Raw genomic sequence first — 27,157 nt, 5'->3', positions numbered from 1 at the left:
TATTACACTTTTGTGTATATAGCAGTACATTTAAATTACAAGTGCGCAATACACTACTTTAGAATTCATTATTCAATTTTGCGCGTAACAATGCGATTAATCGCGATTAATTGCAAGAAAATCATGCGATTAATCGCGATTAAAAATTTTAATTGTTGCCCTGCACTAGTATGTAATAAAGAATTTGAGTGTACACATGTTCATGAATCAAATACATCATAGTGAATGAACTCAGTGATTGATTGCCTTATTTCTCTATGTTTTACAGTAAATGACACAGTGTCTCTCCTTACCCGTGACTTCTCTTCCAGTCTGGTCATCATGACGATGGTGCTGGATCTTTGCTCCCACACCATCCTCCAGAAGTCACTCAGTGTCTCTGGCAGTGGCCCCTGTGTGGCGATGTAGGCATTCTGCTTCCTGTAGCCATCGATGTAGTTGGCATTGATGTAGTCACTGCCTGGAACGGCTGTAACAAAGACAGGAAGTAAGGAGGTTTATTTGATCTAATAAGGTTTTTCAGAAACAGAGATCAGATCAGGATCTGAAACATTTTAATCACAAAGCATGATACGTTTACTGATTTTCTTCTTGCCGATTTGGGGCACATTCACACACATGGTACAAAGGCTATCTGCCTCTGTCTATCACTTATCATGCATGGTGGTTTCCAGTGTTTATGATGAACACACTATAGACGCTTTCATCGGATGTGTTGCCAAGGTGCCCAGCCCGCAATTAACTTCCGTTCTGTTTGTTTATCACTGGGTTTGTGTTTACTGGCTAATACGGTGAGTGATATCCAGTACAGTGTTTCCCATACATTCATTTATTTGTGGCGGCCCACTACAGCTATCTAACTATCAGCTGTGACTGCCACATATTGATTTCCATTTTGTTTTTACTATTTAAGATGGGAAAACCTGTATTTGATTGCATGCACGCAGCGCATATTCGCTCAGCACCTCCTCTCACTCGCTCCCTCTCTCCCATAAACACATTGACAGCGGACCAGTCTGTGTATTGAATGGTTAGTGTTATGAACACCGCTGCACACATCCGTCCAACGTCAATGTCAGAGATCCCCCCCGCCGTGGTCGCCACAGTTACGCTGTCATTCTGGGGGAAAAACTGCGGTAAATTTTTGTTCAACGGGTCTGCTAGTGTGAACTTATCACATTTCAGTTTGGCCAAGTAACGTTTCTTTTCTTCAACTGGCAGCTAAGGTTATTTACTTGTTATGGATTGCTTGTGGAAGTCTGCCGGAAGTTAAGTTTGGGCACATGCGCAGTACCGTTTGTTTATGTTTTTACTGTTGAAAGCGTCTATAGTGATGCAAAAAGGGCACATGTGCTTTGTGGATAAAACTGGAGTTGTTGTAGAGCAGCAGCTGCAGGCATACAAAATGTTGTTGCTACTTGTGAAGGAGGTCTCAATCGATGGTGGCCTCAGTCAATGGCTATCTGAGGGGTTAAGTGGTTACATGAGCTCTTACCATCAACAGAGGTGAGTACCACTCTGGAGTGGTCATAGGCAATGACGTTTGCATAGCGATTCTTTGGCTTGTTGACTTCCATGTTGGAGTTCTCCCAGGTAAACTGCTGGCCAGGATCAATGGACTGTGAAAGAGGGCAGCAAAGAAAATAGACAGAAAAATGGAAAGAGAGTGATTATAAGAGACAAAGAGACACAGACAGAAAGAAAGAAAAGAAAACAGAAGCACAAAAGAAGCCACATGAGTGTCACATGGATAAAATGGAGCAAGACAGGAGGGTATGGGGAAAGAGCAAAATGACCCTACTGTCACCCATTCAACCGCAGTACACTGTGGACAACACAGCCTTTAAATGGAACATATACCAACACCTTGTCGCTAGAAAAGCCACAGGTAAGTGGTTTTATACTGTGGAGGAGATTGTGCAGACTCAAGCTATCATGTAGAAGCGCCATAATGCTGGCTATAATGCAACTACTTCTGGCCCATGAACAGGTTAATTATTGTATAACATTTCATACCATCAATGCTTATGAAGCATAAATACTGATAAAAGGCACTTGCTTTGGTGATGGTGAAGAGGCAACCACAAACACTCATCCTCTCCCTTTAGGATGGTCCTTTTGAATGACCTAATTCTGAGTCACATGAATGACTTCTTGTGTTAACCATGATTCCTCACATCCTCTGTCTTTCTATCTTTCTTTCTTTTCTCATCTTCTATATCCTATCTTGGATTTTTGTTTCACCCTCTCCCTTTCAGCCTCTCACTGTTTCCAACCATTTCCTTCTTACGTCACTTGTCTATCGGGCTAAGACGAAAGTAGACTGCATACATATTGATTTGGGGAGATATGTGACGGCCTCTCATCCTGTGGCTCGATAATGTCACAGAGTCTCTTGTTATTCTGTATCGATCCCCCTCAGCTCACACCGGAACCATATCCACTAGTTCCCCAGACCTTTCGCCTCACAAATCCAGCAGGAGTCACACCTTCAAAATTCCTTCACTTACTTAATGTGGCTTTACCACTAATTTAATTATTAGAGGTTATTTTATGTCAAAACTTATTGGCTAATGGATAAAACAAAGGGTGCAAGGTAAGATATTTCCTGGTGTTTTGCTTAGCTACATGTAAGGCAGACGAGGTTTGCCCTTCTATAACAATGAACTCAATTTTTGTCCTATGACAAATAGTAACTTTTCACTATGTTTTCACTCTTATGGAAGTTATATACAGGCTATTTTAGACTCAAAGTTTATTTCCAGAGAAGCCATGTACATCCAATTTGTTTTTGAACAAGATATGAAAAATGTGGAGCGCTCATATGTAAGAAATCTTCCACTAGAGCTCCAAATTGCTAAGCAGTGAGAGTCATGTGTATAGGCCTATTGCTGCTGAAGAGCTCAGCACTGCCAATTTCTCTGTCCGTGCCCGCCAGTACAAAGAAAAAGATTTCATTTGCAGTCAAAACATGTCATATCCATTTGAGAGCTCAGTGAACACAGTGGGCACACTAGACTGATGACAACTAGCAAACAAGTGAGGTAGAGATGGTAGAGGTTAGAACAAACACCCAAGGTATTCTCACTGACACATTGGAAATGCTTTCAAATGAACATAATGATGCTATGACGACTGCGGCATGATATTGCTTCCTGCAATAAAAAGATTGTCAGGGGGAGCTCCAACATGCCTGATTGACAAATTCTGCTCATTACCCAGTGTGCTCATTGCTCAGTGTGAGGCGGACTGGCGTTGGTGGTAAAGGAAGTGTCAGGCCGTCTAAAACATCAGGGAGAGGAAGTGGTGAAGCCTCTACAAATTCTGTGCCTTGGGGTAAGGCGCAATGGGAGCAGCCGGCGAACGTGACTGTGACAAAGCGCCATGAGCTCTGCCACAGCGCCTTGGCTGGCATAGAGACGGGCGGCCATCTGCCGGGCCATGGAGGGGGTCTTCCCTGGCTTGGAATGATGCGGGGAGGGAATGGGGCCGGGCTGGTTGCCTGCAGTCATACAAGCCACTTCTCTGGCTTGATTCGTTTACACTAACTCAACAGGCCGGGAGGGCGATGTGCTGGAGAGGCACTGAGCAACACAATAAAGTACTTACTTGAGTGCAGATTTTTACCAAGGCCTAATTATCTCCCCAGTTATCTGTGAATTTCTAAGTGAACCAGATAAAAATCCATTAAAATGATATACTATATTATATATTGCACAAATTTACATCCAAAATGATATGGAATTTATATTTTGTCATACGTTATAATGGCTTTTTCTTACAGATTTCATACAACATCATACTTTATTATATATTTTAGTCATTGATATGAAGGGGATGGACAAAATATTATTATTAAAGCAATACAATTCAGCAGCTCCACAAACTAAATCCTCCAAAATGATCATGAAATTGAATCAATACCATCATAAAACAATTTTAATGTACTACACTTGAGAAAAAAATCATGTATGAAATCTGAATGAATAGTGTTTATGTAGCACCATACGGTTTTAAAAAAAGCAAAACTACTGGGTAGATGATACAATGGTTATATAAGCCCCTCAAATAGATATTTCCACAGTAAACACTGGACAAGGCAGATAACAGAACAGTTACAAAATGTTGGCTAAAGTTTGTGCTTCTGGTGATTCTTGCGGAAAGGTCATGAGGTCCGCAAAATATATTTGGTGTTTCTCTCGGAAGTGTGAAACTGCACAGCAAATTTCATGCGGTAGCAACGTATGCTGTTCACACACAAACAAGACCAAGGCAATAACATTTTAGTTGAAGCTAAAAAAAAAAAAAAAAGAAAGATCTACAATCATTCCAACACCCTTGTTGGATCCATCAATGTGAGGAATAGAGTGGATTAGACAAAACAGATCGAACAATCAGAACAAATAAATAAAAGACAGCTCTTGTTTTTCTGTATTCAAGGATGCGTCTCCTCTTCATCTGGCCTCGCTTCGTCCCCAAACCAACTACGTGCCACTTTAAATGCAAATTTGCTCCCTTTTTTGGGGGGAGGAAGAACACTGACAAGAGATAATCCCTCACCAAGTTTCATCGCAGAGACCGCCTGCAAAATAACATTCTTAGGGGAAACATCAAGACGCAGCCAGATTGCTTAAGCAACTCGCCACCTGCTAGTTTTGTGAAAAAGCATCTCGCAGCATTTAATGTAAGTGTTGGTTTCCTGGTGGGATTGGTAATAGAGTTATAAAAATGACTGAAGAATGACTGTGAAAGAAGTCTTCCATAATCCATTAGAATACATGTATATGGGATCAAAGAGGCACAAACACAAAACTTCTTCCCAGACAAGATAACAAAGAAACACATTTATATGCTTGAAAGAGAAGGAAACACTGATACAGTATTTAGTACATGTTTCTCACCTCATACTCCTGGGAAAAGCGGAGGCTGTCATTGGCCTTCAGTCGCTCTATGTGGTCAGCAAGGTCAATGACAGGAATGGGCGGGTGCTCCCTCATTCCTGGGAGAAGAAGAATAGGAAGAGGAAGAGAGGAGAAGACAAAGAAGAGTGTGAGATCTGGCTGTTCCTCCATCAGATATGCACATGGACTTATACAAACACTACTTCGACCACAGGGTGAGTGAGGCTGCCAGTGGGACCATGAGGTGGCTGTGTAACGGTGAGCAGAGTGCATTTTGTTCAACAATGCATGAAGAGAGGGAGAGAAGAGAGAGGACAGAGAGAGCGCACACGTTGAAACAGGCTGGTGACATTTGGTGATATCGTCATGCTAAGTGAGGAGGACAGAGGTGGGGCTGGCACGGCGATGCACATGAGTGACTGGGTGAGCATGCTCCTGGAAGGAAGCAGGAGGCAGACATCTCTCTGACTCCACAACGCTCAATTGGTGGCAGAGGTGGGATCAGAGCAAGAACCCACAAGTCTCTACAAATCAGTCACACTGTCACTTCCCAGATAGGAAAAAAACTGACTGGTCACCAGCCAAAACTCATTTCTTTGAAAATCTCTTTCCCAACAATAGACTATCTTTCGGCCCAGCCTGGAGCGCTTGGGCTGGATTAATTTCAAACAACCCCCCTGCCGTTCTCTAGATTTCTCATCGCCGGGTTATTGGATGATTTATTGCTAATCTACCGACACAAATTCCCCCTGTGCCTCTGAACTTGGCAAGGCTCTGTGCTTAAACGGATTGCTGGGAACTTGCCTTATGTGTTAAAAGTTAACTGTATGCGACGCATGAAGAAGCTCTAAAGTTATACATGGAGCATCATTAACCTTACATATAGCCTTGAAGTCAGAAAGACACTTTAAAGAGGTATAAATATTAACATTAGTGCCTTTGGTTGAGCGCATCTATAAGGTCATGGGTCATGCTTTCAGATGAGCGACCGTTGCAAACTCATTATTGCTGTAATGCTGACGGCTAATGGCTGGTAACTATGGCCACGGCACAAGATGAAACCTGACCAATTATACTAATTTAATCCTATCACACAGAGGGACCTATGAGCACATTCACATCAGTGTGTATGTGTTTGTGCGTGTTCAGCCAGGTCTTTTACAGCCATGTTGTTGGGTAAATGGAGAGTGACGCCATTGATAACAGGGCTAATGTACGGCAAGTGTAACTGTCCACACTGCTCAACTATCCATGAAACCATCTATTCATCTGCCTCCGCACCAAAAAGGTGTTGTGGGAAGTTCACAGCCAAGACAGGGCATTGCTGCATCCTTGGAGCGCCAGAGGCTACAAGCTTGTGGGCTTGTGATGTCTGTCAGGATTGCAACGGGGAATGGGAATCAGGAGCGAGTGAGAGAGGAAGAGAAACTGCATGTGTGGGAAATACACAGTAGGTGAGAGAGAAAACTAACTTGGAGTGTTGGGGCAGCGATGAGAGCTGGGACCTGTAGAGAGAGAAGAGTGAAGGAGGGAGGAAGAAGAACACTCAATCAATGGAGATGGCTCAGGATCAGACCAGTATCCGCAAATAACCTTTTAAGCTGGTTGGAGTGCGCAGCAGGTGGTGTTTGCCCTCTCAGGACAATTCAAGTAGTGTAGTCTAGGTTGTTAAACAGAAGTGCATACAAAGCTTGACTTTAAAATACTCCCCTGTGACTGCTCATTGTAAACTGCACAACTGAGTAAAGGGCACTACACATACATCTGAAGTGTCAAAGGTAATTTTCATTTTATCAAAACGTGGGTGTTACAGTTTTGGCCATCATTTTTTGTTACTGGTAATGCCAGCATTGCCAGCTGGGAACATGAAATGTTGGGGTCAGACAGGTTGTAAACAAGTGAAAACTGTGTACATGCATAACAACACCAAGAGTAAGTATGGTTGGTGAAGTTGAACCAGGAAGTCAGTCTGTAAACATTGATGTTTAGAACAGTTTGGGTAATAATTTTACCATTTGACTTTTTGACTGTTTTCTCTTTCAAATAAGTCTGGCTAACCTGAGGGTTTATTTAAACCACTATCTGACTGCTTGTATTCTGTGCTCCACTGGACTTTTTTAAAACTGATTTTCACAGATATCAGCAATTAGCTAAAATGATGCCCAAAACTACAACCCCCGGTTATATGAGAGTCTGTGACTATTTTCTGTAAATTGCACTACCCTGTAAATGGCATTATAATGCTTTCTCTAAAGTGTCAAACAAATGGATGACAGTTAAGTATTATAAATGCTATCTGAACCAGGTCTGCCAAGGATAAACCAGGTCAGTTACTGATCGAACCACACGCCAGCTGCTGGAGTGCCAAAAGGTACAGTCAAGGTCTACTTGACAAACCAACATGCTGGAGACATGAGCTGCAATCAGTATCAGAGCAGGAATGTTCACCAGCTGTGGGCGAATCAAAGAGAGAAAGAGCCAGAGGACAGAGGAATGGGCTGTTCAATATTCACTCGGCCTTGGAATCTCAAACGTTTTCATGAGCTAGACGCAGCCTTGGTGATTTTTGATAATCACCACTGTTGAAGCAAAACACAGAGGTGGAAAGAGAGAGAAAGAAGGAGATAAATGTTGACATACAGAAGGGGGGGGGGGGCAGAGAGAGAGAGAACGAGAGAGAGATTACCCTACAGGGAGAAATGGAAGACAAAAGAGGAAAGAGGAGGAGTGGGAGGAGCGGGAGAGGTAGCACTGCTTAATTCCTCTGCAGGGGTTCAAAAGGCTGTGTGTGTACGGTGAATGGGATCTTTAATAACCCGTGAGAAGGGCTACACATATCCACACACACACACACACACACACAGAAAACACGCACAAACGCGCATGCACCGGAGCTGACATTTTCTCTCAGCTCCATTGTTCCCTTCGCCTGGCTCACCTTGACATCAGAGGCAGCAGGACTCATTACCAGCTAGGGGGAATGAAAAGAGGACCGGGGGAGGAGGGAAGAGATCAGCAGGAAAAAGGAAGAAGGCTGATGCTGAGGCGGGCACCCTGAACACCCCCCCCCCTTCCACTGCACGCGGATGGAATCTGAATTCACTTGGCCTGACTCCACTGGTACCGTACAGAGGTGGGCATGACAGCAAAGATGATTTGTTTATTTTCTCTCATTGACAAATTGTTATTTTTACATCCTGAAGATAAATAACAAAATAAGCAGGACTCATGAATTTCATACAGCTACACTAGCTACAAAGAGATCCATTAAAAGAACAGGGAGGCAGGCGTTCACTGCAGAAGAAGATTGGTTCTGGAAAGGCTGTTCAGAGTTTAATTGAAAAAAAAAAAAAAAATCACAATGCATTATCCACCATTTGAGGGAGAAAAAATACTTGAAGATAAGATAAATAAAAAAAGATATTAAGGAACACTATTAAAGGTATAAGTCACCTTTGGCTATTTGGATATCATTGGATATCATCAGCATTGAAGATAGGACCATCTAATGAATTTTAGGGAGGATTTTAATTTTGGAATGAAGCAATATACTTATTTTTAACAATTTTTTATGAAAAAAATGTTGACTGAACCTGCACTCTTTTCCTGATTAAAATGTACATACTTAGTAATCTACAGACATTGGTGCAATGCTTTACAAACTTGCCCAATACAACAAACCTTCCTCTGTTTACCACTAAGGAGGTCCATGAAAGGAGGTTGATTCATGCCATATTAGAAATATCATGACTTTGAGTTTCCAACTTGTAAATAGTGTACCTGTCAACATCCAAGTCGTAATTATGACTAGGGGAAATGATGAAAACCAATGAAAAATCTTTAGTCTCAAGTCTGTCGTTCATTGTCATTGAACCCAAATTTAATAGACATGGTGTTATATTGTCATTGCACAGTATTTTAATCCTCACACGTCCAACTCTGAAATCATACAACCATCAAGTTGTCATGGGAAACTTTTCCATCTCTACCACCCATCACATATGACACAAATGCAACATAAGTTAATTTATTAAGGGCAGTTGCTGTGGGTAAGCAGAGCAAACTTTATCTTATCTATCTAGCTACATGTATGATTGTCAGACAGTTGTTTATTACCTGGGGTCTGGTAGTTGAGTCTTCTCATCTCCACAGGGTCGGAGGAGTTGGCCAGCAGGGAGTCTTTCACTCCACCTGAGTGCTCATCTTTGGGTAGGGGTGATGCTCGCTTCCTGAGGTGGCAGAAACAGACAAGAAGACATTAACCACATCAAGTAGAGACCACCTACATGCTTAATACGAGAGCGCTAAAGTAGCCATCAATTCCTCAAGCTAAGTGCAAGCGGAAATGACAGGATGATTAAGAATGACATCAATGTTTCCTCTATATGGTTAGAAGGAAATGCACACTTTCACTCTGTTGCACACTTAATGAGGCTAATGGCATAGTTAATGGTTCTCAAAACTGGTTCTGAGGACCAGAAATTCAAGAGAAAAGTAGGTACCAGGGCATTACCCCCATTAGTTTGCCAACTGGAGTTTAATGTGTTTGAAGAAATGCCATCATTTTCCTGGAGTGGGCTAGGTTGGGTTTGTTTGCTGCTGGATAGGTGACAGCTGCTGTGTGGGTACATGTACATGAGCGCAAGTGTTTGTGTAGCATAGATTTAAATGTACGATTTTCACTGCTGTGTGTGTGCGCTAACAACACATTGTGTTTACTGGCTTTCCAGATTGAGAGGAAAACAGGCGGATGCTGTAATTAGCTCATCAGCTGGGTGGCACAACACTGGGTAATTAGACCAGTTCTGCAGCACCTGCGCTGCCAGGCCTGGACTAGCTGAGTTTAGCATAGCGCAGAACACACCAGCACAGCTCGGACTTGCTCAACTCAGTCGACCGTAGCTTTGTCCATCAGGCGGAAAGAGGAATAGTAAACGCAGCCTGCCTGTATTCTAATGTTCAGACAGCCAGCATATGTTGACATACACGCACAAACAGGCACCCAGATGCATGCTTTCCCACCTCACTCACTTTCACAACTACACACACTCACAGAGATACAGCTGCAGATTCACAAGCCTTCTGACTTCAAATGGAAATGGGCGGAAGGAAGCATCAGGGCGCCCTGTGGAAATTTCACATCTCATTGCACTCCATTTGCAAGTGGCAAGCGTGGGTTTTAGGCAGGAGCAGGGCCTTCTGTTGAAGCCCGGCGTGGTGAGAATACATAAAGCTGGTGGTGCACACACAGCCATAACCCTGTCCACCTCAGCTGCTGGGGCTTGGGCCTCACCACCACCTGTTATCTTATGCTGCAGGGGCTTAAGCCAATGCTAGCAGCGTGACGGCTAATCTATGACAAGCATCTTTTCCTCTCTACCCAAGAGCTGAGCCAAACAGTATCCGGTTTTCCCAGAGGCTGCTACTTGTGCTGTGCTGTGCTGGGCTGGGCTGGTCTGGTCTGGGCTGGGCGGGGGTAGGGGGTGAAAAAGTTGGCCTGTTCTCCACACCTCTCATGTCTCCCTCTGATCCAATCAGATGCCAATCTACATGACACTTTAGTGCAGGGCTAAAGTAAACATGGCAGCAATCTCAATGGGGTTATTCATCTCAGGCTCAAAGTGAGGGTTAAGATGTGTGAGAATGTAAGCGTGAGTGTATGAGTGTGTGTGCAGCATAGGGTGCACTTAATGAGGGTAGAACAGGGCTCTTTGTTGAGACTCCTGCCACGAGGAAGCAGGGGGAGGGGGGCTAAAAGTGGAGAAATGGGTCTCTGTGGAAAATGTCAGCTTAAAAGATGGGAACATTTCTCTTTCAGCAGTTTCCCTGTCTGGCATTTACTTCACAATGGTCCTTTCACCAGCAGGTGATGCCTTGGCATATTCAGATGGGGCCAATCCTGAAGGGCCGCGCTGACACTGGCTGGATAATGAAACACAGCACGGAGACAAACCATGGCAGACAGGATGATCTGAGGAGGGACACTGGCACTAGATGTGGAACATGCATTGGTTCACAGATGTGACCTCAGGGTTCCTTTGACCCAAGCTATCAAGGGCTGCAGAGTCTGCTGTCTCCTGTCGTGTAAATAATGTAAAACTGAACAAATCAGATTAGACACACCAATTTAAAGATGTTTCCTTTTATTTCTTTTTGAGTGGATTTTATAGTGTAATGTCGACTGGAGTAAAGAGGAAGCTGCCCCTGCAACCCTAAAGAGCTGATGAATACAACCGATTTCACAACACAGATGAAAGGGAAGGGAGATGAAGTCGTGACTGGTATAACAGTGATAATACCCACCTTTCCTGTTTGCTGCATTCACAGGGGGTAAAAAGAAGGTGGGGTTAATAGGTAATTATTATCCATTAGGACCTATAATGTCCTAACTCAAAGTCTGTTCTAACTGTACTATTTTCAGAGAGCTAAATCCAGTCCTCCCAAAAAATGTAAACCACATCTTAAAAGCACAGTATAAAGAGCTATCTTAACACTCGCTGGAGACTTTTGAGAATAACCTCATCATTGTTCACTGTTGGTGTTGGTCTTGGCGAATATGCAGGTAGCACTAACAACCCGAGCTAGGGTGTGATTTTTCCTTTGCACATTTATTGCCAGTCCACAGTGAAAAGGGTACATAGCCACCTCCCCACAGTCCCTCCTGTCCATCTGTGTCTACATAGAGAAAGGGCTTCCAGACAGAGGATGTGCTACTCAGCAGTGAGCTGTCTCAAGGCCTATTATTAACCGGCCCCTTTCTGAGTCTGCTGGAGACGGCAGCCGCACAACAGTCTGCGAGGCTGTGGATGGCAGGTTGGAGAATAGGTATGATATGAAATGGAGAATTTGTTATGGAGCCATCAGGAGAAGATAGGGAGGTGGGACATAATCAGGAAGAGGCCAAGTGAGGCAAATAATGGCTTGTAGGAAATAGATTCCCATTTAAATGGTATTTAACCACATTATTCATGCCTACTGTAAAAATACAAATCATTGTTTAATAATAATAAGCCTAATGACACCCTGACTATACCTGGGGATTGATATGATTATTTTATAGAGCGGCAACAATTAGTTGATTAATTATTACGTCAATGGACAGAAAATTGACTATTTTCATAACTGATCAATTGTAGGATAATGCCACACAATTGACAGTTCCATGGGAGAGTTGCCTGCTTTTCTTGGTCTTTCATATTAGAATAATAATGTAAAATTATATTTTTCGGATTTGACTGTCAAAAAATAATAATTAATCTGTTAATTGTATATATGATTAACTGATTAATCATTTGGAATATAAAATTATAAAAAATGCTCATCACTGTTTCCACGAGCCCAAGGTGACACTTGTTTTTTTAAATAAAACTATTAATAGATAATGAAAATAGTTGCTAACCAGCTAACAGACTAATTGTTTCAGTACTAGTATCACTATCCATTACCTGTACTTCCTGCACCATGTTGGCCTGTGTATATCCACGGGGTGCTGCACAAGGGCAGTTGAAGTGCTTTTAAGAGATACTGATTGAGCTTTTAGTTAAGCCCTCTGTTGCAGCCTTCTGTTTCTTATTTGAAATGACCAATGGTGTTGGCCAAAACACATTTCTCACTCATAAGTAAGGATTTTTGACAGCCAAGCTGTGCTTTTCATTAGGGAGGCAATGTCAGCTGCCATTTCAACTGACACTTCACATAGTACTATTAAAGACGGCCAACTGGGCCCAATTCTTTTGAGGAGAAATGAGGATTTTCTGAAAGACAAATCAGTCCGCCTTTGGTTCCTTTTCTTGTTACACTGTATATTATGGTAAGGAAAATGGATGTTACAGTTTGGTGTGTGAGCAGCCTGGTGCAAGTGCCAATGGGGATCATGTCTCTTTACCCTTCCTGATGCAACCAAAAGAAACCTACAATCAAAAGTGTCACTGCAGTTCAACCTCACACAAACAGAGAAGAAATGACTAAGCACAGCCTCTTACTTCTTAAAAAGCAGGATGGCAATGACGATGATGATGATGAGGACCACAGCCAACACTGGGCCCATGACCCACAACATTTCGGGTTGCTCCATCCCCTGAGGCATACTTGTCCTGACCTGGATTGGGTCTGAGTATGGACTGGCTGAAAATGTCATCTGTAAGGGAAAAGAAAAGAGAGAAAACGCAGGTGTCATTTGAAAGGTCATTTGAATATTTTTTATATTTTTTTCATGCCTTTTTTATTGGTTTTTACAAAGTTTACTAGTAAAGGGGAAGAACTACAGGCGGTTATTATTGTAAGAAATCTCCTATTTTGATTATACTAAGGATCATAGAAAAAAGGCAAACAATGAGAGACAATTTATTATATAATATTTTAATAATATACTAAGAATATGTATAGGGTTAGCTAAATCTACCTTTGTAAGGAAAGGCAATCAAAATATAATACTGCAGATTTCTTTTTTCTGCCACCCTGAGAACCAGGTTATTTCATGCCAATAATAGGCCATGGTTCAAGCATGCAGCAGAACAAGCCATAAAGTTATCGATCTGAATCATATGACTCTTTCACCATCACCATCTTGGTTATTAAAGTTATTATAATGTTTATATGAAAGCATTGCATCATGTTAGAGATGGTGACAGAGACGGGAGAGTGAGAGAAGCAGAGATAGAGAGGCAGGGAGGAGTGTGTATGTCCCTTGGCCACTGAGATAAATGGGGGCACAGGAGAGGACTCATCTCTTCTTCATTAGTGTTCACACCGTGACGGAAGAGGAGGAGGAGGTGACGGTGAGGGTGCGTTTCCACCTTGGTTGTAAATGAGACGTCTCTCCGCTCCTTCGTCTTCAAATGACAGAGGGGAGGGAGGAGTGGGTGAGTGTGTGTCTGAGGAGTGGGTGCACGAGGCGACGCAGTATGATGTTTAAAAAAAGTGTCTGAAAGAGGAGGGAGTCCAACTGCAGGAGAGCAAGGTGACAGATGAGAAAGAGAAAGAGGGAGGTGCGAGGCATCTGTCATTAGAGCTCAGCGTGCCTCTTATTGAACGGCGACGGGAGAGGCAGGTCGGAGAGGGAGGGGGGGTGTGAGGAGGGGCATGGGTGACAGATCGCAGCCCTCGAAGGGAATTGGGCTCCCAGCATGCAGCAGGAGTGGCGGGGCGGCAGGCAGCAGTAATCCGGATCATTAGCCGCACAGCAGCCTGCTCTTCGGCACACAGGCAGATATTAATTGGAAAGATAAGCTGAGATGAGCTCAAAGAGTTCTGTGCTATGTCATATAGTTCTGTTATCTCTCCTTCTCTTGGGCAACTGCCGGAAAAATGTACAGTATGGGTGTGCATGAGTGTTACAGCATGTCTCAATCGTGTATGTGCAAACCAGCGTGCTCTGATATTAGGCACAGACACATGATAACTCAGGTAAGTAAGTAAAAAGATTCACATTTTCAGCAGTAATATGAATAATAATATTATAATATGATTACAGCGATATCTGTGTGTCTTTTCCACACACAGATACACTACAGGCACATAAGACTGGTTCTCTCCCGTTCTGTGTGCCTGTGGGAGGAACCTATTATCTATAGAACAAAGAGAAATGACACAGCGGTGGGACACTGCTGATGTGACAACACCACAAGGCTTCCTGTTTCTTCGGCAGGTCCCAAATAAGTCTGTAGGATGTGGCCCTGCAGGGAATCCTGGGAAAAATTTTCTCTTTTTTTTCCCTTCTCATGGTGTAACAAATGACTGCAGCTGTGCTTTCAGAGACAGATAAGGGAGGAAGAGCAAGAGGAGAGGAGAGTGGTGAACAAAAAGAGAGGACTTTTTGTCTGTTGGTCACGCCAAAGTACTGGCATCATCCATTTGAACGGCAATAATATCTGATAAAAGCTCAGTCACGCAGCTCCTAATGCCTCTGCCCTCGCAGAGTGGTATCACAATGGAGCAATGGTGCAATGAAGGAATGTGTGAGTCAGAGACAGTGAGAGACATAAAAGTAAATATATGTGTATGTGTATCTCTTACCACTCTGAATCAGTGTGAATGTACGTGTACAGTATGAACATGGGTGGGTTTGTGTACGTTGAAATGTAGGGTCAGCTCCATGCTTATATAATACTTGGATTTGCCAAGCTCAAAAACTAATTAATCTCAAACCTTTTACTTACAATCCTTTTTTATTAAGGATATGTTTGACCAATGTATATAATTTTCAGGTAGCAGGCTTTGCATTTTAATAGAATTATCACAACAGTAGCTAATTACATTACATAAGAAATGTGCATTAAAGCCAAAATTGTACCAAGTAGGCTACACTGGTTATTTCTGTGTCAGATAAATATTTAATCACCATTTCACACTGTATACTGCTCCAAAATCATGTTCAGGTTGTGCAGACAAGTTGTGAATGGTAATTAAGCTGCCACTCAAAACTGAAGTGCCTTCTCAGTCAACAAAAAGTGAATACAGATCTCAGCTGAATCTTTGGTTTTGAGTTACTTATAACATAAGTTGCTTAAAAATGGTAAAAGCCCAACCGAAATAGATTCGGAATGGGATCGAATTCAGAGAGGATTTGATATTGGATTAAATTTTGATAAAATTCTATCAAACCCCATCCATACTGACAAGAGACACAGGAGAGTATATGTGGATGTCGATATGTGTGTGCATCTGTTAGCCAGAGAAAGAGAAAGTGTATGATTGTGTGTAAAGACTGTAGAAAATGTGTAAGAGCATGTGTGAGCATCCGTCAGTTTTTCACAGCCTTTTCTAAAGCTCCTCTGAGCCTCCACAAGTGTGTGTGCGTATTTGTCTAGGTCGCAGCCGCTGAGAGAGTGTGTGTGTGTGTGTGTGTGTATGATTGTAAGTGTTTGTCTGAGATGGTGTAAGACAACAAGAGAGAAAGAGTGGGTGATGAGAGATGGCAGAGAGCGAGGAGACAGAGAGAGAAAGACTCAGGCAGAGGTGCTATGGTAGTAGCAGTATATCGAGTCTGCTATCTGGCCCGTGGGCTACACAACTTCCCCAGTCAGCCGCTGCTCCGCCATCCCCTGAGTGCAAAATCCACTATGCGCAGCACAGGCACATTTGTTTCAACTCGGCTTTGACCCCACTAGCTCCACGTCTCTCCAAAGTGGCTTAAATGAGCCGCAGGGGTGTGTGCCAGACAACAAACAAACATGCAAAGACGCCCATTATGTATATGCCGCTCGCTCTGCCTGCCCAGGGAGGCTGAGGAGCCCACACTCTCCTCATTGTTGTATGACACAGGGAGAGACAGCGAGAAGGAGGGAGAAGGAAGGCAAGAGAAAGACATATTAGAGATGGAAAAAAATTGAGGTACTAAAAGTGAGAGGTAAAGTATGCCTTTATGATTGTTTGTCTATTTTTGTTTTCTTGTGTGTCTCTATGATGAGTGTTTTATTATGGGTTTCATTCCTTAAAAGACTAACCAGGGACAAGGACTGCAAATTAGCTACAGCTAGAAGTCTTGTATATACTGCACTGCTTGCATTTTATTTACATGTAACACTACACAATGCATATGCTATGTGTATCAACCCTGTCAAATAAATGAATAAAAGCACACATATATCTATGAAGAACAGAAATATGGCTTCGGGGTCTAGCTGTATGATGACCCTTCTCCCTTCATACTTTTTTTTCCTCCACTCCATTATTCCCTCACATGCCTTCTTTCCCATTCTGCACCAGAAACTGCACGTTTCCCTCTCTATCTGTCTGAATACCAAGCATCCAGATATCTGGAGGCATTGCTAGAGGGAGACGCCACTAGGAGCAGAAGTGGTATAGTACAGTTCAACAAAGAATCCTACCGATGATGCCTACTGTATATTCCTACCACCCTTGGTAAAAAGTTGGCCTTGAATTTGCTTATACTCTGCTAGAAAAAAAAACATCTTGTTTTCACAATTCTCTCTTGATATTGTTTGTCAAAGCCTTTTGAATTTCGAAAGAAGCCAGTCTTCCATGTTAAGGGTGTTTTGAGCCCAGAGCGCCAACAGAATTAGTGCTACAAAGCCAATTCTTGTTGAGAGTGAGTAGAATATAAATGCTTGGATAGCACTGCAAACAGAAAACTGTGCTTAACACATTTGAACACTCTCTGTTTTGGTTTCTCTCTGTGCCACAAGCTCACCTCTCTCTTATCAAAAGAAAAACACACATTAGCACAGACTCCTCCTCTTCCACCAGTTCACTTCCTCACATGCGAGCTTCACAGGCTGGACGGGACACAAGACAAAAATTTGGCTTTCCTCGTTTCCTAGCCCCCCCCCCACATCACACATTATTTCATGCTACCTCCCTCCCTCCCTCCCTCTCTTCTCACATTAAATGATACTGTTTATACACACCCAGCATCTATCATCCCATTTCACACTTCCCCCGGCTTGTTTATCAGCCTTGGGTGCTGGGGAGACATGAAGGCACACTCTCTTCTTCTTTCTCTCTCTCATCCCCCTTTGCCTTTTTTCCTTCTCTTCTTCCCTCCAACCACTGCTGGCTGCTTGTGGCCATTGATATACGAGGGCTTATTAAACCCTGGCGGTCCTGTTTGATCTACGCTGGGGGAGTTTGGGTGGTGGCGAGGAAGTGTAGTAAAGACACAAGTTATTTACTCCTGTACTTGTTGTCTTATTCTCCTGGGTCTGGTGAAGATCCTGCTCGAGGCAGCTTCTGCAAACTGCTCAAACTCGCTGAGCGCTTTACCTTCTGTATCCGTTTGTTTGGTAATAAACGTTTGCAAGTGCTGCGTTGGGGGTGACAAAAACAAACACTGCTGCGGTATCTGAGTTTCCCAAAGAGTGCTGTTAGGGGATATGTGCGGCGATCAATGACAGCCTGCCTGTAGTCACCATCTCAGAATTCAGTGTTACTGCATACAAAGAAACCAGGTTACTGGGAGAAATTAGTAAATCAAGGTGTTTATATGCACTGCAGTAATCTTTTCACTGCAAATCCTGTGTTTCTCATATGGAGCAAGTCAGTTATTGAATTTATTTCCTATCTGCTACTGTCCTTTTTCAACCAAGGGTGGCATATTTTGAGTGAACTTGTAACACAGTACAATGTTACAGCCTGAAGAGGTTTTTTTTTTCTGGGGACTTTGGACTCGTGGTTCAGTGAGAGGACAGGCTCTGTAGTAAGAAACTGAGAGTTTTTAGTTTCTATGTGTGCACGTGTCTGATTTTTTAAAATCTACTGCTCAGCTATGCATGCCAACTTATTTAGACTTTTGCTTCAGTTTCAGTGTCTGACTTGGGATATAATTATTTTGGGTACAAGAATGTACTGCATGATCTTTCCTTTGATCCCTGTCACAGGGATACCTTCTCTGTCTAAAGTCTTAGTCTTGCACATGTGCACCTGTAAAAATCCTGTTATAAAACTGTTTGAGTGAATAAATGGTCACAAAAAGGTTTCTCCAGCAATATAGCAAACCTGCAAACCTTTACTCCACTTAAGGAAATCAGGTGTCATTAAGTGTCATGTTGCAGAAAAACGTTAATTACCAAGTTTCTGAGGTAAAAGTAAACACTGATTGACTCTGTGAGTGAAGCCTGATTAATTCAAGCCATTAAGTTTACAGGTATGAGGGTTTAACATAGTTTTAGGAGGGGGAGTACACAGAAAAAGACAAGAACTGAGCGCCACAGATCCAACCTGGTGTATCTGGCAGGTGCAGAGAGAGTGTTGTGCAGCGATGGGGTTTAAGCATCTCCTTTGAAGTCAAGTGTATCATGGCTGCCCACTATAGCCTGCTTCGCACCACCCTCCCCTTGTCAGAGCAAAGAAGTGGGGGATTATGGGGGGGTGGGGGGTGGGGGGTGGGGGGGGGCTTTAGGGACATTTAAAGCAGCATTTCAAGGGAATCAGGCATCAGGCCTGCTTTACAGACTCCCTAGGCCCTGTGACCAGGCCTCTCGTCTCCCTCTTAACTCCAGCCGCACTAATCAATCTCCTCTACTCTCTTCATGGTTGAAAAAGACGGAGAGAGGGAGAGAGACACAGGGAAGCAGGGAGTGAGCAAAAGAAAAAGAGCTGGGAGGACAGAGAGAAGATATAGAAATAGGTGAAAAGTCTGGGATTCGGTTTCGTACATGGAGCACTCGCTCTCTCTCTCCCTCTGTGGTCGCCAAGGGCCCAGCTACTAAATATGCATGTCCCGTGTAGTGGAAGAGCCCAGAGCAATCGCGGTCTCTCATTCTTCCTGCAGTGAAGTTTACTCCAGACCATCCCATGGTGAGCTGGGCTTCTGTGTTAGTGCTGTTTGACGAGTGCATGGGGCCTCCACTTAGAAAGCCGAGAGTCTTGTATAAGCACTGTCAAGAGATCTGCCCGGGGCCCTGCTGGCTGCGGAAAAGGCAAAGCTGGATCTCTGATGTCATTGTCGACTGATAAGGGAGTCATCAGGACAGGCTGCAATGACTTTTAGAGCCGGCTGCATTAAAGGGGAAGTGGCAGTAAAAACAACAACAATTTGGCTTGCCACTGTAATTTTGGAAAGGATGATAGAGCCTTAGGATAGGTGATAAACTTAAACTGGTTGTCCAAAAAAAGAAAAGGTGAGACATGTCCAAATATAAAGAACAGGCTTAGGTTTTAATCAATCCAGACCATAGGGGCCGTCACTTAGAAATCCAAAAAAATTAAAAATACTATGACTTTTGCTGTTGAGAATGATTGTATGTCCTTGATCAGTAGGGTGGAAGTTTTACTAAATGTGTGTGTATCTGCGTGTGTGTTTCTTACATAATTAGCAGCGGTGTCTGTCCCTTCATATCGAAGCACGGCCAGGACAAAGCAGAGATACTCCTGCGGACTGGTCAGGGGCTTGTTGTAGAAGCCGTTGTACCTCTTCTCATCACCCACTGTGAAGGTGGTCGGCAGTGAGGCCAATTTGGCAGCGATGTAAGGCTTGGAGGGATCCAGGTGACGTCTGCGCCTCAGGACAGGGCCTTCACTTGACTTGAGCAACTGTGGAAAACATAGAGAGCAAAGGTTAAGGTCAAGACTGGCTACGAAGAGTCAAAGTGAGTAGGATCCTGACCTCTAATCGGAAAAAATACATTTCTCATTAGTAAAGAGCCTAAATTTACTTCATCATACTGTAACATGGAGGTCAAAGGCTAAATTCTCATCAATGCGACTGTGGGCAAAAAACTAATCTTTGTTGGTTGGGTGTGAAAAAAATCTTAAGTAATTTATGTGCAATAAAGCAACTGTCCAGGTCTGTTTTTTTAACCATGCCTCCAAATAAGAGATAATGATTCCACACAACTAAAATGCCCTTTGCTCAGTGATATAACTTCGCAAACAATGCAGCCAGGCTACGAAGTGAGCAATTAGCGCTTGCTCCAGCACACAATCTCAGCATGACTGCCAGCTTGGTTAATAAATGAGCAGGAGCATACAGCACTGCGGCATTGTGTTTTCAGCAGCATTTTGTTTTCTGTCAGTGATGTCTCATGTGCTGCTCCAGATGTAGCTTTATTAAATCATTATGTCGGAGGGAGGAGACAATGGCCTGCTCAGTGTTTAATGACTCAGGGAGTCCCATCTCTCTCCCGCTCTTGGTCTCTTCTGTTATTTCTTCAGGGAGCTTGAACAATAGCGATTCAAACCAACGAGCCTCGCAGTTTACTTAAAAATGATGCTATTAATATTTAGGCATGTCATTTAGCTTAAAATCTCTTGTGGATAAGGAAGACCTTTATTCAATAGCATAATAAAGCAGTCATAAATCTTTATCCTCGCTTCAGCACCTTATGTAAAACTTTGTTTGGAGTTGCCAAACCCTGACTATAAAGATTCCAAAGTAAAATATGGTGGTACAACAGTAATTTGGAACTACTGTTTTGAAAGTGATATATAAAGGAGGTTTACTTGCTTAACATTTGGATCAACAGTACTCTGTGCACAAACTGTTGGATTCAACAGATGGGTACTGTCTGCAGACCTGGCATCCAATCAGGACATTCCCCACCTGCCCGAGTGAGTCATTGTTTAAAATCTCTCTGCCCTGCCACCCCCCCTGCCTGAGCCCAGAAGGGTAGAGCTAATTAGCTCCAACCACTGACTTCCTACCCAGTTGGAAAGGGATATGCTAACGATTGACCCCTGACCTGGCACATTAGCCAATCAGCAACCGGCTGGCACTCACCTCGTCCAGGTCCATCTCGTCTGGATTCTTCCACCGCCGCGTTGACTGGGACACCGGCACCACCACGATGTAGTACCACCTGCCAAGAGAAATAAAGCCTGTGTTAAGACAGACTTACTGAAGTACATACACGCTGAGATCAAAGTGGGCCAAAGCACATTAATAACACAGTAAAATATTTAGAGAGACACACTTTCACTGTGACACTTGCTGGGCTGAATTCAAAACTTGAGTGGTACACAAGCAGGTCCCACCAAGGTCGAACACCAGCAGATTGGCACTGCATTCTCCAATTAATGGCTAATCACTAAGAACATCTGCCATGTAGTATGGAACAAACACTATCCCAGCGAGAGAAGCCATCGGCTAATAGACTTCCCCATAGGATTCCTTAGGTTAATAGGACCAGCTATGTGACTACTTGTCTGTTTTTTTTTTTTTTTACTGCTATCATTATAAAGACCAAAAACAGAAGGACAAAAAAGACATTAGAAAGACATTTAGGAGTTTAGGGTTAAACTAAGGAGTAAAAAAATGAATGGTGCTTGTGAGTACACAATGTACAAACATCTGTGTCTGTGCTTATTTATGTGCTGGCTCTCACTTGCTGTCTCTCTCGTGTCTTCTCTCAGCTCAAAGTTTTTCCCCCACTGCGGCATTCAACCACTTGTAAAATCAGCTACTGCTGACAGCGAAAGCAGCTGCTTCTCTCCCCTTCTCTCCAGGCATCAATTCTGTGATTCAACAGTCAGTCAAGTCTGGGAGTGGGAGAAGACATGTCTAACAAGACTCCTCACCCCACCTTCTCACCCGCACACACACAACTCAGACTCTCCAGTGCCCAATCACGTGCGCTCTTTGCCTGTCAGTCTGTGCTGGAGCTTGGCCAGCCTTGACAGCCCTGTAATCTTTTTACCAATCAACTCTGTGCACTCCCCCTACTAAGATGTGTGTGTGTGTGTGTGTGTGTGTGTGCGTGTGTGTGTGTGTATGTGTGTGTGTGTGTGTGTTTCTGAAGAAAAGCCTTTACTCTTCAGGGTCAGGCACAATTCTGCTCTTAACAATTTGAGTCAAAAGATAATAAAGCTGGACCTGATGTTAAAAGTCTTGATCAGCTGCTGTGTCATAAAGTTGCCTGAAACTAAAAGTCACAGCTTTAAGTTACAAAATAGGTTTGGTATTGTTCAGATAAAAGTGTGCCACTTATGCTGCTGTTGAAAAGGTTCAGTTTCAAGTTGCAGTTGAATAAGCTTCCGTTATTGACAAGGGACCACAAGCGAGGCCCAAACTGCTCAAATTGCAAGTACAAATTCCTTTTTTCATTTCTTGTCTTCATTTATTTACAGTATTAAGTTAATGAGGTGTTTTTGTAGTGTGTATACATCTCAACTTTGCATAAAATCAAATTGTAAATACTGCCGGATGATTGTCGTTCATCACAGACACCTTCCTGATCGAAAACTTGGTCACTGCAGCAGCCAAGAGTCAAACACAAATGGAGCTACATTAATCCATATGCTAATTCAAGAAAATGGAGCCCACTGGTTCACAACAATCATCATCATAGATTTATGCCCAGAATCAGAGTTGGCCTGTGTGTTCGATCCAGTGTGTCTCAGTACTGACCTGACACGTGTGGTGGTCAGGACTTTGGGCAGGTTTATGGTCATCTTGCCACCCTGAGCCTGATGTGTGCTGGGCTTGGTCTTGATCAGGTCAGGGGCAGTGCGGATGGACACCTGCTGCTGCAGACCCCCAGCAATGTTGCCCCTGCTTGTCAGCACAAAAGAGTAGTCTGTGTCTGGCTGCAGCTGCGTGATCAGCTTCCTCTTCAGGTTTCCCAGCACCTCCACGCTTTGCTGGTTGTATAAGATCTGTGACCACACAAGAGAAAACTTGGAGTTACGGTTTATGTTAACATACATACACAAAATGTATATCCTCTAGACAAACGTTAGAGGGAGTGAGAGGAGAGAGCTCTCACTCCCTCTAACGCACACAGACACACACATGGACAAAAGCACTATGGCCTATCTCGTCTGACACCTCATCTCATGAGCTTATGCGTCGCACTTGCCCATTGGAGCATATCAAATAGCTTTTTTACACTTCAAATTGTCTTTGCTCCATTACCATAGGGTGGGAATTGAAATAATATAATTTTGACAGATTATTACACCTCTTAAATGAGCATGAATTTGGCTTTTCATATTATTCAATGCAAACAGGGAAAGTCACTGCATCACACCTGGGTGAAAGTGTTAACAGCTAATAGTCTTGCACTGCAATAAAATTATGTTGCAAATATAATGCTTGTACAGTACATGTACAGACAAGTACTGCATTTATTATGTTGGTTGAAAATCTGAGATTTTACAATGCCTTATTGCATTCAATGTTATCTAAGTATAATAGCAAAAACATAAAAAAATATTATAGTTTATAAAAGCATTGAAAAGTGATCAATAAGGTAAAGTCTATGTCTATGCAAATTGAGTTCACGGTGACATCTGTCCTTGAGTAAATGGATGTGGATTTTTTTCAGGATTGCTGAAATCCTAGCACTCACCTTGAAAGGCACTTGGGATTTGTAGTTCGGTGGCAAATCCCAGGTGAGGAGGACAGATGTTTTTGTGACAGCTTTGACACCAAAGTTTAGGGTGGGAAAATCTAGGGAGGGAAAATCCTTCGATTAATATCTCAAGTATGACATCTTGGACTCCAGAAATGTGATCTCATAATTATTCAATTTCACACTATTGTAAGGCAAGTAACCCCCTCAGTAAATAATGCCAAAGTATACCGCGATAATAACTTATGACCACACTTGACAAGCCACGGGGGGGAAGCAGTGGGCCTCAGCAATCTCATTCATGCTTGGTTACAGATCACATAAAAACAGCCTTCATCTCCCTAAGCAAGTTCCATTTATTACAATCCGTTCAAAACAAGACATAAGAAATCTCACATTTATAAGATTATAAAATGCATGAGGTACATGCTTTAGATTTGTGTCTAATGGGAGGGAGGATGGGGAGGCATGGTAATGTGACTGCAGCGTGTAATGAGATTAGTACTATAAATCAATAAACACAGTGCTGTACTGAGTGGTAGATGAGAAGATGTGGCACTGATAGAAAAATAACCAGTGTTCAAAAGATAAGCAGGTGATATGGTGTTCACATATGTTTCTGACAAAGTTGTATGTGTATATGTACATGTAATGATTATGTATTCACGATTTTATGTTTTCAAATCAAACACCTCTGGCATGTTTATGTGTAAATGTCAGCCCTGTGTCCTACCATTTGACATGGTCCTGCTCTGAATGCTGGGGCTGAGGGGTCCCCCGCCCTTACTGGTATACGCCTGAACCCGGATGTCATAGGTGGTGTCAGGATTAAGGCCCTGGATTGTCATGTGCGTGTCTGCTGTGCGGTTGGTGGTGTTCTGCTGACTGTTGATGTCCCTGTAAACAACCAGGTAATATGTGATTTTGCCGTTCCTTTCGGCCTGCAGCGGGGGCTCCCAGGTCAGCTGGGTGCTGGACTGGGTCAGTCCCGTGACTTGCAGGTTGAACGGGAAACCGGAGGGCACATCTTCAGGGGTGCTGATCTCCTTTATGTAGGCCTCGCCAATGCCAGCACGGTTACGGGCGCTAAGGCGGAAGACATAAGTTGCGCCTTTGTGCAGCTCAGTGACAGTGTAATGGTCGTCAATCTTTTTCAGCTCGCGTGATGTGTAGGTTTCCTCATCAGTTCGCTTGTACTGCAGCTGGTAGCCCATCAACTCGCCCACCATATCCTTGGGAGGTTGCCACTGGATTAGTGCTGTGTTGCCCATGGTAGTGCTGATCATCATAGTCGGCTTGCCTGGCACTGAAAAAAACAGTGAAGTTGAAAGAAATTAATAAGATGTGTTGTAACTCCTCTAACTGAAACTATTTAAAAAAAACATCAAATTTAAATAATAGTTCATACATTTTGGGAGATAAGCTTATTCCCTTTCTTGCAAAGAGTTAAATGTGTAAATGTATACCGTTCTCATATCTGTCTGTTAAATATAAGGGCAGAGTCAGCAGCCGGTTAGTTAGCTTAGTTTAGCAATAAAAGTCAATAATTATCTCGCAGCTCATTGATTAACAGATATGAGAGTGATAAAGAATGACAAACTTTTACTCTAAAAAGATACAGAGATTTGATACTTAAGAAATGCCCCATATAAAAAATATCCACTGACATCCATCTTTAATGGAGCACACGAGGGTTACATGCCTTAGTCATAGCACTTCAACAGCAGTTATGGTAACTAGTCTAGGCTTACATATATGTAGCATCCCACGTATGCTAACATGACATTACAGTCATGTGGACAATCTTCTAATCATAGCATCTTCTTGAATGAGGGAGACAGAGGTTATCAGTTTAAAGCCTTAAAAAGAATACCACAGTATTCACAGATACACATATCCTATGTTTTACATGACAACCCTGATAAAACCCACTCTGACCTGCTCCAGTCGTGGTGATGACTTTAGCTTTGCTACGAGCGCCGTCTCCCTTGGTGGTGTATGCTGCTACAGTGACAGAGTAGGTGGTTTCAGAGTGCAGTCCCGCAATGATGGCCTCCTGCAAAATTGAAAAATCATGAGGTCAGAGGTTAAAAGGAATCAGTGAGCCTGAGCGAGGCCGCCTCAATGGAGAAAAAAACAACAACACCCCTCTCACACAAGCGCCCATCCCCTCACAAACCACACAGCACCAAAAGAAACCACAATACAATTAAACACCCTTCTTTATCCACTTGTAGTTTTTTGATCAATTTACCTATATCTGGTAACAAAACATTTGAAGCACTTAACAGAGAAACAGACACAAACAGGACCAGGAACTTTTCTTAGTCAAGAAACCCCCAATTGTAAGGCCCGCGCTGAACCCATTAACCAACAAACCAACCATATGAACAAGAACATCACCAGTGTGTCAGTGTTCATGCCTGCTGCATGGATAAGCATGAGATTATACCCAGAGGAGCTTAGGATCATCACTACACTGCAGTCTGTAAAAGCCCACAAACAGTACACTTCAGACTGTGGGACATCATAAAAACTAAAAGATAAAAAAAACCATCAGAATGATGTTAAACATTATTATATTGCTATATTCTTGGTAGTTATTGCCCCTCTGGATTCCCATGTAAGTTGGGTTGAATGAAACAAAAACACAGACACACTAGGGTGGTTGAACAAATCAGTAACTGAACAGACAGCAGAAACACAGCAAACTGAGGTACACATTGTTATTGGTAACCTGCTGCAGTGCTGGCACTCACTTCACCAGACTGCATCAGTCTGAATAAAAACACACCCACACACTCTGGAATTAAACACTCTGAGCTTGAACAAAGCCCATTTGTAAACAGACATAAACACACACACATGTAAATACATATACTCACCAATGTACATATACTGCATAACACACACATTAAAAAAATGCATGCACGTAGAGATACACCATAAATGTGCACATGTGAACACGCACTGATACACGCAGACATGAGCACACACTCAAAACCAAGAACAAATGAACGCCTGCAGCTTGAGCACACATACTGGAGTTGTCTGTTTCTGACTGGGGCCACTGAGAGGACGAATATGCCAATGCCTACAAGCCTTCCTGCCGGATCTCCTCGCAAACCTCTCATACTCTTAGGATGTTATACGGCTTTGCCCTAATGCTGTTTCTCTAACTAATGAAGTTTTAATTACCTAACCATAGAAGAACATTTAACAGCCTATATAAGCCAGCTCTGTTTGACAATGCTTTTTACTGCTCTTCTCTTTAAGGGACACTTGGTGCTCCCATACTAGCCTTTAAGAGAGACGGGGGAGAAAATGCTAAATTACTGTATCATAAAACCATTTTAACTTTATGGAAGAAGTCTCATTACTTTAATCATACAAAATGGCTTTAACAGTCTAAGCAGAGATCCTCCTGCCCCCCTTATTCTGCCAAGGTCAAATTGGGTCTAGGAACACTTTTGAAACTCAGCAGAAAATAGAAAAAGCGAGGCATCA

At 42.9% G+C, this 27,157-nt stretch overlaps 1 protein-coding gene across 5 annotated transcripts in view; it reads right to left on the bottom strand.

Moving 5' to 3' along the window:
* Positions 1-27,157, bottom strand: part of LOC119901847 (receptor-type tyrosine-protein phosphatase F) — a 166,176-nt gene that overhangs the window by 19,123 nt on the left and 119,896 nt on the right. For 3 of the 5 annotated variants that reach the window (XM_038717566.1, XM_038717565.1, XM_038717567.1), the window contains 12 exons: positions 25,589-25,706; positions 24,384-24,956; positions 23,648-23,748; positions 22,705-22,952; positions 21,079-21,157; positions 19,668-19,892; positions 12,884-13,038; positions 9,018-9,130; positions 6,374-6,406; positions 4,902-4,999; positions 1,496-1,619; positions 294-469 (listed from right to left, as the gene is read on the bottom strand). In XM_038717566.1, coding sequence (XP_038573494.1) covers positions 294-469; positions 1,496-1,619; positions 4,902-4,999; positions 6,374-6,406; positions 9,018-9,130; positions 12,884-13,038; positions 19,668-19,892; positions 21,079-21,157; positions 22,705-22,952; positions 23,648-23,748; positions 24,384-24,956; positions 25,589-25,706 — 2,043 coding nt within the window. The remainder of the gene's footprint in view (positions 1-293; positions 470-1,495; positions 1,620-4,901; positions 5,000-6,373; positions 6,407-9,017; positions 9,131-12,883; positions 13,039-19,667; positions 19,893-21,078; positions 21,158-22,704; positions 22,953-23,647; positions 23,749-24,383; positions 24,957-25,588; positions 25,707-27,157) is intronic. The other 2 variants (XM_038717568.1, XM_038717569.1) reach the window with 1 other exon arrangement.

Source organism: Micropterus salmoides, unplaced genomic scaffold (genome assembly GCF_014851395.1).
Source record: "Micropterus salmoides isolate LMB-PRFRI ecotype aquatic unplaced genomic scaffold, ASM1485139v1 Ms_hic_scaffold_14, whole genome shotgun sequence".
Lineage (NCBI taxonomy): Eukaryota > Metazoa > Chordata > Actinopteri > Centrarchiformes > Centrarchidae > Micropterus > Micropterus salmoides.
The sequence above is the reverse complement of the archived record's forward strand: the minus strand, read 5'-3'. Positions and strand labels throughout refer to the sequence as shown.